The following is a 17436-nucleotide window of genomic DNA, read 5'->3' as shown; positions in this document are numbered from 1 at the left end:
ATTGGCATGTTTTCAGTATCACATTCATACCGTTATGACATGAAGGAAAGTAAATGAACAAAAGTAAACAACTTTTATAAGAAAAACTGAAATGATTGTTTTGCTCACTTTCAAATACCAAGTCATAGCAAAAGTTTCTTTAAAAACAATCACATCAATTGATCTAAGAGATGGCAGATGAAGGAAAGGAACTCTTTACAAACAGAGCTAGTCAGGAACCATCTGTAATGAGAGCTTGTTAGCTTGACTTTGTTAAGAGCTTTTGTTCTGTGCCTAACATTGCCAGTGGCATCTGCAGTTATGAAAGCATATACTTACATAAAGCCTGAATGCATCTTGACACGTCATACTTCTTAAGTCCTAGTAGGACCGGATTTATGTACCTAACCCCCGGGGTAAAGGGAATGGCTGTGTACCAAGTAGGACTGAATTGTACAATACCAATGCCCTGAAATGAGGGGTGACCATGTTCACCATGCACATGTATATTATATGTATGTTCTTGGTTACTTTTTTGTGTTTAGCTCAATTTTGTACACACTATATATAAACAGTTAAATCTGGAATCATACATTTTGGTGAGGTAAATGCATCTTTCATTACTACACCCCAAATCACAAACGATGGTCACAGTGACCTATATTTCATTATCCAGAGTCATGCATTAAATGTTGTCTTGAGTTTCTTCTCAAGCACTTTTTATACTAGAATCTTCAAACGAAATAATTGTGCACATCTAATTGAAACATATGCTTTCAACAAATGAAGGTCAGTATGACCTAATATTGCAAAATTTTGGGCTTTAGCTTATGATCACACAGGTTTATTTTCATGTTGCATACATTCTTGCAAACCTTGAATCATGAAATGTGGTGAGGAGGAAGCATCCTAATGATTACTAAACCATCATCCCAGAAGTAGATCACTGTTCACTGACATGGATTTAAGTTTATAATTCAACTATTTTTGCTGGAATCATTTAACTAGATGATTGAATAAATCTTTATGAGTTTGGAATTCTACGTGGACACCCTCCTACCTAGGATCATGCAATTTGGTCAAGGCATGTATCTTGTAAAATACTGTACTTTTATCACAAAGAGAAGTCTTTTGTGACCTGTAGTTCACGCTTCAGTGGCCTTGTTGAACTTCTGTGTTTAATAATGATTTACAGATTAATGCTTATGTTAGGATTATAAAACTTGATCATTGATGCATCTCTTACTACTACACTATTAGGCACAAAAAATATGTTTTTTTCCTATTGCATTGTTTTTAAAAATTTTGGTAGGTAGGCATTTGTTTAAAAACAACCAATATATATATATTTTAAGGATTAGTATATATAATGTACTAAACTCCTCAAGTTCTGAACAAAACTGGCTCAGTTAGATGGACAAATTAATTTCAGTTTTGTTTTTACTTATGGTTTTTTTTACCAAGTGGGGGGGAGGTACATGCTACATTGGGTCTGTAAAATGAGGATGGATGGCCTACCAGAAACACAAATATTTTTTTGCCTTACATTCAAAGAAGATTATTGTGATCTACCTTGTGCTTTACAATTAAAGTATTTGTGTTTTGATCATGACTACATAGGTGTCTCCGTGCTGAGTACATTCTTGAGCCTACAGAGAGGGCTCTTATGACAAATGAAATCAGCAGTAAGAATAAATATATTTATTCTAGGATAAACTTTCCTTATTAATGACTATGCATTGTAAAGTATGATGTGATAGATAACCCTCAACACCATGACTGTTTATTGTTGTACATGTGATCATAGAAAATAATTAAAAGAGTACAGGTTACACGGATTATTGAAAATAATTGAAGTGTGGTGGTTATTTTGAAAAGGGCATGAAAATGAAGGTCAACTGAGTCATACTGATAGTAGGAACATTATCACTGACTTAAAATAATATGCTTTTGTTCCTGTTGTACCTAAAGTCCCATGAAACAAGTAGAATATTGCTTGTTGAATGCAGTATTATTTTCTATTTGTTAAAATTCAGGAAGAAATAACATTGAAATAGCATTGAATGCACAGTCACTGGGGTCTTGATGCATTTGACTTAAGCTTGAAAGTCTGAACCATCAGTATAACTAGGGACCTTTAGAGTCTGCACATATAACTAGGGACCATTAGGGTCTGCACCATCAGTATAAATAGTAATAGTCTGGATTATCAATATGACTAGGGACCTTTAGAGTCTGCATCTTCAGTATAACTAGGGACCTTTAGAGTCTGCATCTTCAGTATAACTAGGGACCTTTAGAGTCTGCATCTTCAGTATAACTAGGAACCTTTAGAGTCTGCACCATTGGTATAGGGCCCCTTAGAGTCTGCACCATCAGTATAAATTGGACCCCTCAGAGTCTGCACCATCAGGATATTAAATAGGGGCATAGTCTGCACCATCAGGATATTAAATAGGGGCCTTCATAGTCTGCACCATCAGGATATTAAATAGGGGCCTTCATAGTCTGCATCATCAGGATATTAAATAGGGGCCTTCATAGTCTGCACCATCAGGATATTAAATAGGGGCCTTCATAGTCTGCACCATAAGGATATTAAATAGGGGCCTTCATAGTCTGTACCATCAGGATATTAAATAGGGGCCTTCATAGTCTGCACCATCAGGATATTATATAGGGGCCTTCATAGTCTGCATCATCAGGATATTAAATAGGGGCCTTCATAGTCTGCACCATCAGGATATTATATAGGGGCCTTTATAGTCTGCACCATCAGGATATTATATAGGGGCCTTCATAGTCTGCACCATCAGGATATTATATAGGGGCCTTCATAGTCTGCACCATCAGGATATTAAATAGGGGCCTTCAGAGTCTTCATCATCAGTATAACTAGGGACCCTTCAGAGTCTGCATCATCAGTATAACTAGGGACCTTCAGAGTCTGCATCATCAGTATAACTAGGGACCTTCAGAGTCTGCATCATCAGGATAAATAGAGGCCTTCAGAGTCTGCATCATCAGTGTAACTAGAGACCTTCAGAGCTTAAGCAACCTTAGCTAGATTAATGAGTACTTTGAAATTTAGTGCCAAGAGTTAAAGTAAAACGAAATAAAGAATTCAATGTGAACAGTAGGAATGAGTTTAGAATATTTGTTTTCTTAAACATGAAATATGCAAGGAGTTAGAAAGTGACAAATATGACTGCTAACTCCCAAGGTGATACATACAGTTGTCAGCACCTCTACTGTTCTACCATAATGCCACAAAGCTTCTTGAATGACAGTGTCTTCACTGTGGCATAAATTCTAAAGTTTTGAGTTACTGTTTGGAAATAAAATAATTCTTAAGTTTTGTGAACTCTACACACCAGAATATATAGTGGATGACACATGTTTCATTTTTGAGATCTGAGCATTAGTGAATAATGGAAATACTCATTGCCACCCCAAGGTTACATGGAGCCTTTGACTTTAACACTGTAATACTTTTGACTTTAACACTGTAACGTCTTTCATTTTAACACTGTAATGCCTTTACTTTCACACTGTAGAGCTTTGACTTCAAAACTGTAAAGCCTATGACTGTCACACTATAAAGCCTTTGACTTTAACACTGTAATGCCTTTGACTTCCACAATGTAATGCCTTTGACTTTCACATTGTAATGCCTTTGACTTTAACACTGCAATTGCCTTGACTTTCACACTGTAAAGCCTTTGACTTTCATGCTGTGAAACCTTTGACTTTCTCATTGTAATGCCTTTGACATTAACACTGTAATGCCTTTGACTTTAACATTGCAAAGCCTTTGACTTGAACCCTGTAAAGCCTTTGACTTGAACACTGTAAAGCCTTTGACCTGAACACTGTAGAGCCTTTGACTTTCACTCTGTAAAGCCGTTGACTTTCACACTGTAAAGCCTTTGACTTTCACACTGTAAAGCCGTTGACTTTCACTCTGTAAAGCCGTTGACTTTCACACTGTAAAACCTTTGACTTTCACAATGTAAAGCCTCTGACTTTCACATTGTAATGCCTTTGACTTTAACACTGCAATTGCCTTGACTTTCACACTGTAAAGCCTTTGACTTTCATGCTGTGAAACCTTTGACTTTCTCATTGTAAAGTCTTTGACATTAACACTGTAATGCCTTTGACTTTAACACTGCAAAGCCTTTGACTTGAACCCTGTAAAGCCTTTGACTTGAACACTGTAAAGCCTTTGACCTGAACACTGTAGAGCCTTTGACTTTAACTCTGTAAAGCCGTTGACTTTCACACTGTAAAGCCTTTGACTTTCACACTGTAAAGCTGTTGACTTTTACTCTGTAAAGCCGTTGACTTTCACACTGTAAAACCTTTGACTTTCACACAGTAAAGCCTTTGACATTAATACTGTAATGCCTTTGACTTTAACACTGTAGAGCCTTTGACTTGAACACTGTAGAACTTTGACTTCACAGTCTAAAGCCTTTGACTTGAACACTGTAGAGCTTTTGACTCTTACATTGTAGAGTCTTTGACTTTCACACTGTAAAGCCTTGGACTTTCACACTGTAAACTCTTTGACTTTCACACTGTAAAGACTTTTGACTTTTACACTGAAGAGCCTTGATTTTCACACTGTAAAACCTTTGACTTTCACACTGTAAACTCTTTGACTTTCACACTGTAGAGCCTTTGACTTTCACTGTAGAGCCTTTGACTTTCACACTGTAAACTCTTTGACTTTCACAATGTAAACTCTTTGAATTTCACACTGTAGAGCCTTTGACTTCCACACTGTAAAGCCTTTGACTTTCACACTGTAGAGCCTTTGACTTTCACACTGTAAACTCTCTGACTTTCACACTGTAAACTCTTTGACTTTCACACTGTAGAGCCTTTGACTTTCACACTGTAGAGCCTTTTGACTTTCACACTGTGGAGCCTTTGACTTTTGCACTGTAAACTCTCTGACTTTCACACTGTACAGCCTTTGACTTTCACACTGTAAAGCCTTTGACTTTCACACTATAAATTGTGGCTTCAGGAGGTGGATGGCAGTAATTGCTTTTGAAGCTTATTTAAAGTAAACTGATTATAAAAAAAAATTTAAAACAAAAGAAAATCAAAATCAGAATCAATGTTTGGTTTTTATCAACTCAGTATGTTACCTCTAATTTGATGTGATAGAAAAGAATGACTTCTTATTTGTTGTTTAATGTTTTCTAAGAGCTGTTTTGTGGATGTGTAGATTACTTTAGTACAAGATTTCATTTTTTAAGAAATGTTTACAATGAGTATATGACTAACAAAAGTTTTATAGTTGAGCAATGCAGTCATTGAGTGCCCTATTTTTTGTAAGGAAGCAAAATTGTTGTACCGAAATGCATCCATTTTAGTCTGCTTTAACTTGTCAAACCATTTTCATCTACCTTATGGTTTCTAGTTTCCTGACTTAGGTTTGTCTCCATAAGACTGTGCACCTGTCATATTTTGATTGCCTTCTTCACCTTCATTTTTCTTCACCTTCATTTTTTATATATTGCTTTCTGATCACCTTGGTTTGATTGGGGACGATGAAATGTCCCATATTACTACAATTTTCATGTATGACCAATGACTCTACTGATGTGTTCCTTTATCCTGGTTTCAAACACTCTGCCAGTTTCCGATGTAATCTTTCTCACAATATTTACATTTGATATAATATACCACACTGCATTTTTTGAAATTTTCTGTTTTATTCTTCAAACTTGAAAGTTGTTATCTGAAATAGTTGTATGGTTTGTGATATATGTTGATCCCATGTTGTCTGAATAGTCTGACTAGGACTTCTCATGTACCATGGATATATGTTATGCCAGTGTTGGTTCTTTTTAGGTTACTCTTGGTTTTGTGTGGTGTTTGTTTCCACATTTCTGGAAGATTGAAAATCTACTCTAGATAGCCATTTACCCTTAGTGCTGATATCACATGCTCTGCTTCTGCCATTCAATCTGTTGTTGTTGTTGTTGTTGTTTTGGGGCTTAACGCCATTTTTCAGCACACGATAGGCTATACATGGCGGCCAGTATTAATGGTGGAGGAAGAACCCGGGAAAACCCCGGAAAGAACCACCGACCCACGAGAAGCTACTGGCAAGCTTTCTCACATACCCACATTGGCTGAATCCTAGACTCGAACCGCCGCAGACAGAGGTGAGATGGCAGTGATCCGTAACGGAGAGCGCTTTAGACCACTCGGCCACTCGGGGCCCCCATTCGATCTGTCTCATCATTGACTAGGGAGTTAGCTCAGTGCATTAAAGATCTTACTGCTGACCTCTTTTGTTCCAGATGTTGATTGGTCAAAGAGTTCAGGTACTGGTAAATGTGGGTTGGCTTTCTATAAACAGTGACTGGTTGATCCATCATCATTTACATGCATATATGTGTCCAAGAATGATAGCTTGACATTTTCTTGTTCTGAGGTGAACTGGATATGTGGGTCAGGAGTTTGAAGTTCACTACAAAACTTTGAAACCTGCCTCTCCATAATGAGAAGTATTTACCAAATAAAGCTTTGAATTCACCGATTATTCCCTTTGTTGGGTTCTTTTAACCTCTTTGATCACATTTGTGAATGACAAGGATAATTTAAATTAATGTAATTCTTTTACTTGCGCAGTGATATTTACAACTGTATTTATAACACTGAGTGCTCAAATGAAGTGAGTTGACCTGATAATACTGTGAACACCAGCTTGCATTGTTGGCAACTTTTCTGGCTGGTTTACTTAATAGTCAAGGAAAGAAACTTATTGATTTTAGGTATAAGGGTCAGAGGCCATTAGTGGCACAGGATATGAGTTAACGAATACTGTCTTTCAGTACCTGAGCATCCAACCAGTGAAAGAGGTAATAATACTATTTTTGACATGGTGGGTGTATAGTGTACCATTTACAGTACTCTTATTGCAATTGTATCTTAAAATACAGAAGTGTGTATTGGTAGAGTTACAATTGTTTATTATAATAACTGAATGTCTCTTTTTTTGCTTAACACAGGGTACTATGACAGTTACCAGCAACAAGGGCAGGGCGAGAACCAATGGCAAGCTCAGCAGCCACAAATGACCAATCAGATCACTGCACCAACAGATTTGACCAATCAGGGACAAATTAGCAGTTCAGTCAACAGCTCTGCTAATAATCAAAATGAGTGTAAGAGATCCATTATTATGTTTTCATCTCATCTTTACCACCCCATTGAGAAAAATAAAAACGAAATATTCTTGCATGTATGAAAAGTTGTCTGTTCTGTCTGATATGCCAACTCTGTTCTTAACTGAAATCAAATAAAAATTTAATGTAAAATAAGTTGATACCTATTAGGGTTTAAAAACTGCAGTAATATGTAGTGATTAAATGTAGGAAATCAAAAGTAATGTTCCATGTCTGTTGTTTGTCAGTTGATATCTTTTTCTCAGAGTTCACCTTTGTTGCACCCAGGTGATGTCCTCCCTCCCCCTATTGCTGGTATCCTGCTAAATTTAATAAATCTACATGCCTGACAGGTCAGCCAAAGTGCAACACTGTTTACTGCTTCATTTAAGAAACCATTGTACAGAACTTCAAGTCCACTGCTTTAATTAATCACTATCACTGCAAAGTAACCTTGTTTGTTTTGCATATCATTCCATGAGTATTGAATACAGCATCTTGAGTCATCAAAACTGAAAAGCCTTGGGACTCCACCAGATATCGTTTAGGGATCCTTTTGATTTACTGGCATTTTCACAGATATGAAAAAAATGTTTTTTTTCTTCAAAATGCTTATGTAATGAGAGAGAAAGAGACAGATATTATTGGGCCTGAGAGTTGAAAGTTTTGTTTGGTTTCGGCTTGGCTAAACTAGTGTCATGAAAGATCATTCAGTTTGCCAAATTTGCAGGCATTGTTGAAATGATCTTTGTTTGCCTCACAGTTTAAGTTTTGGATTGGTTTTGAGGAGTTTTATTATACATCATATGGGCTGTACAAACACCGCTCCGGTCGCCTAGTGGTTAGAGCATCCACCTTGGAAGCAGGAGGTTGTGGGTTCCAACCCCGGCCGAGTCATACCAGAGACTTACAAAAATGGTACTAACAGCTGCCTCACTTGGCGTTCAGCATTAAGAGGTTAGTGTTAGGACTGGTCGGCCTGGTGTCAGGATAATGTGACTTGGTGGGGACATCGTGCTACATGTCTGTGGCATGATACCCCAGTGCTAGACATCACTTTAAACTGCCACACTGCAGACATTGTACTGATATGACTGAAAAATTGTTAAAGCTACATTAAAAATCCTAATCACACAAACACACATATAGACTGTACACTTTGCCTATAGTGTGTGCAGTTTCATTTTTTTGATATTATAACATGTGAACATATCGCTTTGTGATTCTGATTGGTCAAAAAAAAGCCATGAAATTATTGTACAGTATTCTCTTTACTGATTGGCTGCGATCATAGGAAAACGTATTAGCCCTGCCTAGTGGAATGGTTTCTTCTCCTTGAACATTTTGGGTGCCATTCTTTAACTCGACTCAGCTGTCTGAATATGGGCAATTTACCCCCACATAGTTTTATTATTTCAAGTATAACAATATCATCATTTTAAAAATGGCGTAAAACTCTAAGACAAAAACAACAACAAGAAGTAATACTAAAGGTGTTGCTTATTTAATATCAGTTGTGTGGGGTGTAGCCTGCGGGGGGGGGGGGGGGGACAGTATATCTGTGGCTTAGAATCCACCCAATATACAAGTGTGGCTTAAATGTTAACTTGTAGAAGTAAATAAACTCACCTCTGTTCACAGAAGAATGTGGACATAAATCAGTCTCCCAACTAGAGAACTTAATCCAACCACAACATATTTTACACAGTAAATATGTGTTGCAAATGCGACCCAAAAAGAAATTTATGTCTTCTTTACAGTCGACAGTTAGGTTATTCTAATACAGTAGAATCAATTAAAAAGTAAACATCTTGAAACTTCTGTTATGTCAACTATTTGAATACAGTGGAATCGGTCAGATGCAAACCTTGAGCTGTGTTCTGTAAGGATAGCATTCAGCACTGTTAGCATGAAAGACATGCTGTATTGAGCAGTCTGACCTCTGATAGCAGGCAGTGCTGAGTAGTCAGACCTCACCTGTAAGTCAGTACGGTTTGCACAGAAGACAGAGGCCCCGAGTGGCCAAGTGGTCTAAAGCACTCACTGCTACAGATTACTGCCATCTCACCTCCATCTGTGTGGGTTCGAGTCTCGGACTCAGCCAGTGTGGGTAAGTGAGAAAGCTTACCAGTAGCTTCTCATGAGTCGATGGTTCTTTCAGGGGTTTTCCCTTGGTTCTTCCTCCACCGTTTATGCTGGCCATCATGTATAGCCTATCTTGTGCTGAAAAATGGTGTTAAATCCTATAACAACAATAACAACAACAGTAAAGAAGGCAGACTACTGAGTAGTCTGACCCTCCTGGAATTCAGTACTTTTAGTACAGAAGACAGATTATACTGAGCAGTCTGACTTATCATGGCACTCGTTACTGCTAGCACATAAGATGGGCTCTAACAAATGATCTGACCTCTCCTGTTGAACATTTTTACCTCACATAGAATTCAGCACTGTTAGTATTAAAAACAGATTCTTTTGCACAGTCAGCTTCTTTATAGCATTCACCACTATTAGCAGATAAGTATGGCTCTGTTGTATAGACTGTTTAAAAGCCTGAGTTGGCAAGCTCTTGTTTGCATGAAACCAAAATGTGCATGAATTATTTAAAGTGAAATTTCTGTCACCTTGTGCCATTCACTGGCATTCCATTCAGTAGGACTGTCACCCTGTGCCATTTACTGGCAGCCATACATTAGGACTGTCACCTTGTGCTATTCACTGGCATCCCATACAGTAGGACTGTCACCTTGTGCCATTCCTTGGCAGCCCATTCTGTAGGACTGTCACTTTGTGCCATTCACTTGCAGCCCATACGGTAGTAGTGTCACCCTGTGCCTTTCACTGGTATTCCATACATTAGGTTTGTCACATTGTGCCATTCACTGGCATCCCATACAGTAGGACTGTCACCTTGTGCCATTCTTTGGCAGCCCATTCAGTAGGACTGTCACCTTGTACCGTTCACTGGTAGTTCATACAGTAGGACTGTCTTCTTGTGCCATTCACTGGCAGTCCATACAGTAGGACTGTCTCCATGTGCCATTCACTAGGCAGTTCATAATGTAGGACTGTCACCTTGTGCCATTCACTGGCAGTCCATACAGTAGGACTGTTATCTTGTTTCATTCACTGGCAGCCTGTACATTATGACTGTTGTCAGATACTAGCCTAACACCAAACAGTGCTAGCTTTGCAGAGTGCAGTACTGGTTACTTCAAATTCTTGTCAGATAATGATCACATTGTACATTCTACTTAGACTCATCAAAATCAGAATATATTTTGACTCTCTGTGAAGCAAAGTCAAGGCATAGGGATGGCATTGTTGTCATTGTCAAGAGCATCAGTGTTTTTTTTTAAATAAAATTTAGCTATGTTTCTCGGACACAGTTTTATGTACAGTCATGAAACTTGATTGGCATATTCATTCTGGAGGGCACTGCAAACCTTTGGCAAAAGTAGGTCACTTTCACCTATGTTTCATACACCAGTGGTTAAGTTTTTGCATTTAGCTTGATTTTACTAAACGTTTTTTTTAAACAGTCATGAAATTTGAAGGTTTATTGATCTTGCAGGATACTACTCATCACAGGCAAAAGTTGCTGACAGTGACCTTGCTTTAATGATTTTACAAGGTTCTTTAATAATGCCATGTTGGAACAGGCAAGACATAGCATTCATTGGTATTCTTGTCTGTTCTTTAGCAAACTATTAATTGACAGGTTTTTATTTAATTTATTCTACTATTTCAGCTTCAGCAACCATAGATTACTGGGCCATTGGAAACCAGAGTGCTGGATCTTCATCAGGAAACACTGGGGTTAATACACAAAGAGCCCAGCGTCAGGGCAGTATAGCATCAACAAAAAGCTTTTCCCGTGAAAACAGTTCTGATGTAGAGACTAAAGTGGAGGACAATCCTTATTTGTTCACGCAACATGTGAGGTCTTTTATATGCACCATTGTATATATACTATAGCATAAAGTAGTCCCCCAACTTCCATGTGGCCAATTGCATATTATCCTCTGTCTTAAATGGTAAAATGGATATACTGTATTTTAAAGAATTCTTAATAACTTTGATTCATTAAGAGAATAAAACTTATGAAAATCTTTACTACAGTAGCATAGCTGCCATACAGCATTGGTTTTGCTTGACAGTTATTATGTACTTTTAAGAGAGGGACCAGTATAAGGTAAAGTTGTTTGCAATGGCAACATTTGGCATACCTCTATGTTACTTTCATGTACTATCATAGTGCCTGCTCTCATGTGAATGAAAAATGAGTGTGAACTAGTCCACAGTCTGCTAATTTGAGAAGTTATTAAAATAGGGAAAATGAATTTTTCCAGAGTAGACAATATCAGGTTCTGAAAAGGCAATAAATGAATTATAAAATGTGTGAACAGTAAAACAAAAACAACAGAAGCTTGTCTTTATTTCAATTTACCTTTGAAGACCAGGGAGTGAAAAAGACCAAGTGGAGCTTGCAGTTTTTTGACAGGTGCACGTCTGAAGTTAGGCCTAGCTGTATACTTGATAACCCAAATTACACCCATCAATCGTACACCATCATAAATCAAGTTAAAAGATATTTTAACAGTACATAAGATATACAAGGTATTTTTTAAATGCCCTGTTTAACCAGTGAGGAAAACATGGGATATTGTTTTTCTTTAAGAATTATATCCTGTGCAAAGTAGGAAACTGTTGAGCAGAACCATGTGTGATTTTGGTTAAAAAAAATTAATTGCAGTGATTCTTAAAATGATATTAGTTTCCATATCAGCCATGCTGGGTCATTCCAATTTAATTTGTACTAGAGCAGGTTGTCTTAAATATCAAACCATCATTTTAGTTAGACTACCTCTTTCGAGACTGGTCAGTTGTTTTAATTAGCATGTTTTAATGTCTTTCATTTTTCATATGCCCACCATAAGGCACATCATGTGATGGTGTTGTCTATCAGTTTAGTTGGTACTGCTTTAGTTTGTACACAATAGCTCTAGTTATCCACTATCTACAGTTACCAAACTTTGTGGATGGCTTGCCCTTTGGGTGGGAAAAACTCTATCGAATTCAGGGTCAAAAGGCTGTGGTCAGCTTGACTAAAAGAAAAAAATGGTTATACAGCAGTTTTAGTTATGTACATTGAAAGCTATTGAACATGTTGTAGGCACCCACTTTATTGTTCAGGTTACTCTTGTTAAAAATGTTAGTGTTCTTATTAATTGTTTTTGTCAAGTGTTGGTCACTTTCAGTAAAATGACAACTTGGTCACATTTCAGTGATGGATTGTAGTCCAAATTCTGTTTTGCACCATTCTTCATGCTTCAGTATTTGGATGGTAGCTCTTTACAAGACAATACATATGCATTATTAATTTATCATCACTCTCTTAGCGGACACTAATGATAAATCATGGAAATTTTTAACTGATTCCAAACACTGTTGAAAAGACTGTAGTTATCTTTATGCATTAGTATGTTTATGAGACTCTGTATCATCACTGGTAAAAGACTAATTCTTTTTATGCATTATTATATTTATATAAGTCACTCTGTCATCACTGGTAACCACTGAAATTCCTATAAAATTTTATTTCAGAGGCCTATCATAGCACCAAAGTTGAGAAAGAGGACAATATCAGAAACCAGTAATGAAAGCCTTAAAGGGTCTGGCACCAGCTCAGCACCCAAAACTGAATCTATCCCAGAGAAAAAGGAGGAAAAAGCAGAAAAAACAGTAATGTCCTTACCTTTTTTCCACTGAATGCTCCTCTTAATGAATCTTTCTATCCAGATTAACACAGAAATAATACATCATAAATGTGACCTGATTTCAGAAATTGAAGGTTTTAATTTGCAGTCTTTAATGAGAAAAGTTATGATTTTTGCACCCATTGAGTTATTGTGGAATTAAATATTTTACATTATAATGCCTTGAATTGAAGTGGACAGGCTTAAATATCACAAAGAGTGATTTGCAATGAGAATGCCAATTATCACAAATAGTGGTTTGCCATGAGAATGCCAAATATCACAAATAGTGGCTTACAATTAGAATGCCACATATCACAAATAGTGGCTTATAATTAGAATGCCACATATCGCAAATAGTGGCTTAAAGTTAGACTGACACATATCACAAATAGTGGTTTACAATTAGAAGGCCATATATTACAAATAGTAGTTTACAATTAGAATACCAAGGCCAGTTTTTTATTCTTTGCCATAAAAACTTACAGGATTGGAGTGATTAATTTAGATAACCTCTTACTGTAAACAGGAATAGATTGCACTTTGGTGGGCACTCTTCCATCATACTCTTACTCTAAACAGGAATAGATTGCACTTTAGTGGGCACTCTTCCATCATACTCTTACTTTAAACCGGAATAGATAGTACTTTGGTGGGCACTCTTCCATCATACTCTTACTGTAAACAGGAATTGATTGCACTTTGGTGGGCACTCTTCCATCATACTCTTACTGTAAACAGGAATAGATTGCACTTTGGTGGGCACTCTTCCATCATACTCTTACTGTAAACAGGAATAGATTGCACTTTGGTGGGCACTCTTCCATCATACTCTTACTCTAAACAGGAATAGATTGCACTTGAGTGGGCACTCTTCCATCATACTCTTACTCTAAACAGGAATAGATTGCACTTTAGTGGGCACTCTTCCATCATATTCTTACTCTAAGCAGGAATAGATTGCACTTTGGTGGGCACTCTTCCATCATACTCTTACTCGAAGCTGGAATAGATTGCACTTTGGTGGGCACTCTTCCATCATACTCTTACTCTAAACAGGAATAGATTGCACTTTGGTGGGCACTCTTCCATCATACTCATACTCTAAACAGGAATAGATTGCACTTTGGTGGGCACTCTTCCATCATACTCTTACTCTAAACAGGAATAGATTGCACTTTGGTGGGCACTCTTCCATCATACTCTTACTCTAAACAGGAATAGATTGCACTTGAGTCTGCACTCTTCCATCATACTCTTACTTTAAACTGGAATTGATTGCACTTTGGTGGGCACTCTTCCATCATACTCTTACTGTAAACAGGAATAGATTGCACTTTGGTGGGCACTCTTCCATCATACTCTTACTTTAAACCGGAATTGATTGCACTTTGGTGGGCACTCTTCCATCATACTCTTACTGTAAACCGGAATAGATTGCACTTTGGTGGGCACTCTTCCATCATACTCTTGCTTTAAACCGGAATAGATTGCACTTTGGTGGGCACTCTTCCATCATACTCTTACTTTAAACCGGAATAGATTGCACTTTGGTGGGCACTCTTCCATCATACTCTTACTGTAAACCGGAATAGATTGCACTTTAGTGGGCACTCTTCCATCATGCTCTTACTGTAAACCGGAATAGATTGCACTTTAGTGGGCACTCTTCCATCATACTCTTACTCTAAACAGGAATAGATTGCACTTTGGTGGGCACTCTTCCATCATACTCTTACTCTAAACAGGAATAGATTGCACTTTGGTGGGCACTCTTCCATCATACTCTTACTCTAAACAGGAATAGATTGCACTTGAGTGGGCACTCTTCCATCATACTGTTACTTTAAACAGGAATTGATTGCACTTTGGTGGGCACTCTTCCATCATACTCTTACTGTAAACAGGAATAGATTGCACTTTGGTGGGCACTCTTCCATCATACTCTTACTTTAAACCGGAATTGATTGCACTTTGGTGGGCACTCTTCCATCATACTTTTACTGTAAACCGGAATAGATTGCACTTTGGTGGGCACTCTTCCATCATACTCTTACTGTAAACCAGAATTGATTGCACTTTAGTGGGCACTCTTCCATCATACTCTTACTTTAAACCAGAATTGATTGCACTTTGGTGGGCACTCTTCCATCATACTCTTACTGTAAACCGGAATAGATTGCACTTTGGTGGGCACTCTTCCATCATACTCTTACTGTAAACAGGAATAGATTGCGCTTGAGTGGGTACTCTTCCATCATACTTTTACTGTAAACAGGAATAGATTGCACTTTGGTGGGCACTCTTCCATCATACTCTTACTGTAAACCGGAATTGATTGCACTTTAGTGGGCACTCTTCCATCATACTCTTACTGTAAACCGGAATAGATTGCACTTTGGTGGGCACTCTTCCATCATACTCTTACTGTAAACAGGAATAGATTGTGCTTGAGTGGGTACTCTTCCATCATACTTTTACTGTAAACCGGAATAGATTGCACTTTGGTGGGCACTCTTCCATCATACTCTTACTGTAAACAGGAATAGATTGCACTTTGGTGGGCACTCTTCCATCATACTCTTACTTTAAACCGGAATAGATTGCACTTTGGTGGGCACTCTTCCATCATACTTTTACTGTAAACCGGAATAGATTGCACTTTGGTGGGCACTCTTCCATCATACTCTTACTGTAAACCGGAATTGATTGCACTTTAGTGGGCACTCTTCCATCATACTCTTACTTTAAACCGGAATTGATTGCACTTTGGGGGGCACTCTTCCATCATACTCTTACTGTAAACCGGAATAGATTGCACTTTGGTGGGCACTCTTCCATCATACTCTTACTGTAAACAGGAATAGATTGCGCTTGAGTGGGTACTCTTCCATCATACTTTTACTGTAAACAGGAATAGATTGCACTTTGGTGGGCACTCTTCCATCATACTCTTACTGTAAACCGGAATTGATTGCACTTTAGTGGGCACTCTTCCATCATACTCTTACTGTAAACCGGAATAGATTGCACTTTGGTGGGCACTCTTCCATCATACTCTTACTGTAAACAGGAATAGATTGCGCTTGAGTGGGTATTCTTCCATCATACTTTTACTGTAAACAGGAATAGATTGCACTTTGGTGGGCACTCTTCCATCATACTCTTACTGTAAACAGGAATAGATTGCACTTTGGTGGGCACTCTTCCATCATACTCTTACTTTAAACCGGAATTGATTGCACTTTGGTGGGCACTCTTCCATCATACTTTTACTGTAAACCGGAATAGATTGCACTTTGGTGGGCACTCTTCCATCATACTCTTACTGTAAACCGGAATTGATTGCACTTTAGTGGGCACTCTTCCATCATACTCTTACTTTAAACCGGAATTGATTGCACTTTGGGGGGCACTCTTCCATCATACTCTTACTGTAAACCGGAATAGATTGCACTTTGGTGGGCACTCTTCCATCATACTCTTACTGTAAACCGGAATTGATTGCACTTTAGTGGGCACTCTTCCATCATACTCTTACTGTAAACAGGAATAGATTGCACTTTGGTGGGCACTCTTCCATCATACTCTTACTGTAAACCGGAATAGATTGCACTTTGGTGGGCACTCTTCCATCATACTTTTACTGTAAACCGGAATAGATTGCACTTTGGTGGGCACTCTTCCATCATACTCTTACTGTAAACCGGAATTGATTGCACTTTAGTGGGCACTCTTCCATCATACTCTTACTTTAAACCGGAATTGATTGCACTTTGGTGGGCACTCTTCCATCATACTCTTACTGTAAACCGGAATAGATTGCACTTTGGTGGGCACTCTTCCATCATACTCTTACTGTAAACAGGAATAGATTGCGCTTGAGTGGGTACTCTTCCATCATACTTTTACTGTAAACCGGAATAGATTGCACTTTGGTGGGCACTCTTCCATCATACTCTTACTGTAAACCGGAATTGATTGCACTTTAGTGGGCACTCTTCCATCATACTCTTACTGTAAACCGGAATTGATTGCACTTTGGTGGGCACTCTTCCATCATACTCTTACTGTAAACAGGAATAGATTGCAGTTTGGTGGGCACTCTTCCATCATACTCTTACTGTAAACCGGAATTGATTGCACTTTGGTGGGCACTCTTCCATCATACTCTTACTGTAAACAGGAATAGATTGCGCTTGAGTGGGTACTCTTCCATCATACTTTTACTGTAAACAGGAATAGATTGCACTTTGGTGGGCACTCTTCCATCATACTCTTACTGTAAACCGGAATTGATTGCACTTTAGTGGGCACTCTTCCATCATACTCTTACTGTAAACCGGAATTGATTGCACTTTGGTGGGCACTCTTCCATCATACTCTTACTGTAAACAGGAATAGATTGCACTTTGGTGGGCACTCTTCCATCATACTCTTACTGTAAACCGGAATTGATTGCACTTTGGTGGGCACTCTTCCATCATACTCTTACTGTAAACAGG

The 17436-nt window shown here is 38.1% G+C and overlaps 1 protein-coding gene across 4 annotated transcripts in view; it reads left to right on the top strand.

Moving 5' to 3' along the window:
- LOC149780178 (uncharacterized) overlaps positions 1 to 17436 on the top strand; it is a 124381-nt gene that overhangs the window by 66925 nt on the left and 40020 nt on the right. For all 4 annotated transcript variants that reach the window (XM_089936922.1, XM_089936921.1, XM_089936920.1 and 1 more), the window contains 3 exons: positions 7017 to 7172; positions 10924 to 11111; positions 12780 to 12917. In XM_089936922.1, coding sequence (XP_089793048.1) covers positions 7017 to 7172; positions 10924 to 11111; positions 12780 to 12917 — 482 coding nt within the window. The remainder of the gene's footprint in view (positions 1 to 7016; positions 7173 to 10923; positions 11112 to 12779; positions 12918 to 17436) is intronic.

Source organism: Sinohyriopsis cumingii, chromosome 16 (assembly GCF_028554795.1).
Source record: "Sinohyriopsis cumingii isolate HCF-2022 chromosome 16, ASM2855479v2, whole genome shotgun sequence".
Lineage (NCBI taxonomy): Eukaryota > Metazoa > Mollusca > Bivalvia > Unionida > Unionidae > Sinohyriopsis > Sinohyriopsis cumingii.
This window is presented reverse-complemented; position numbering and strand designations above follow the sequence as displayed.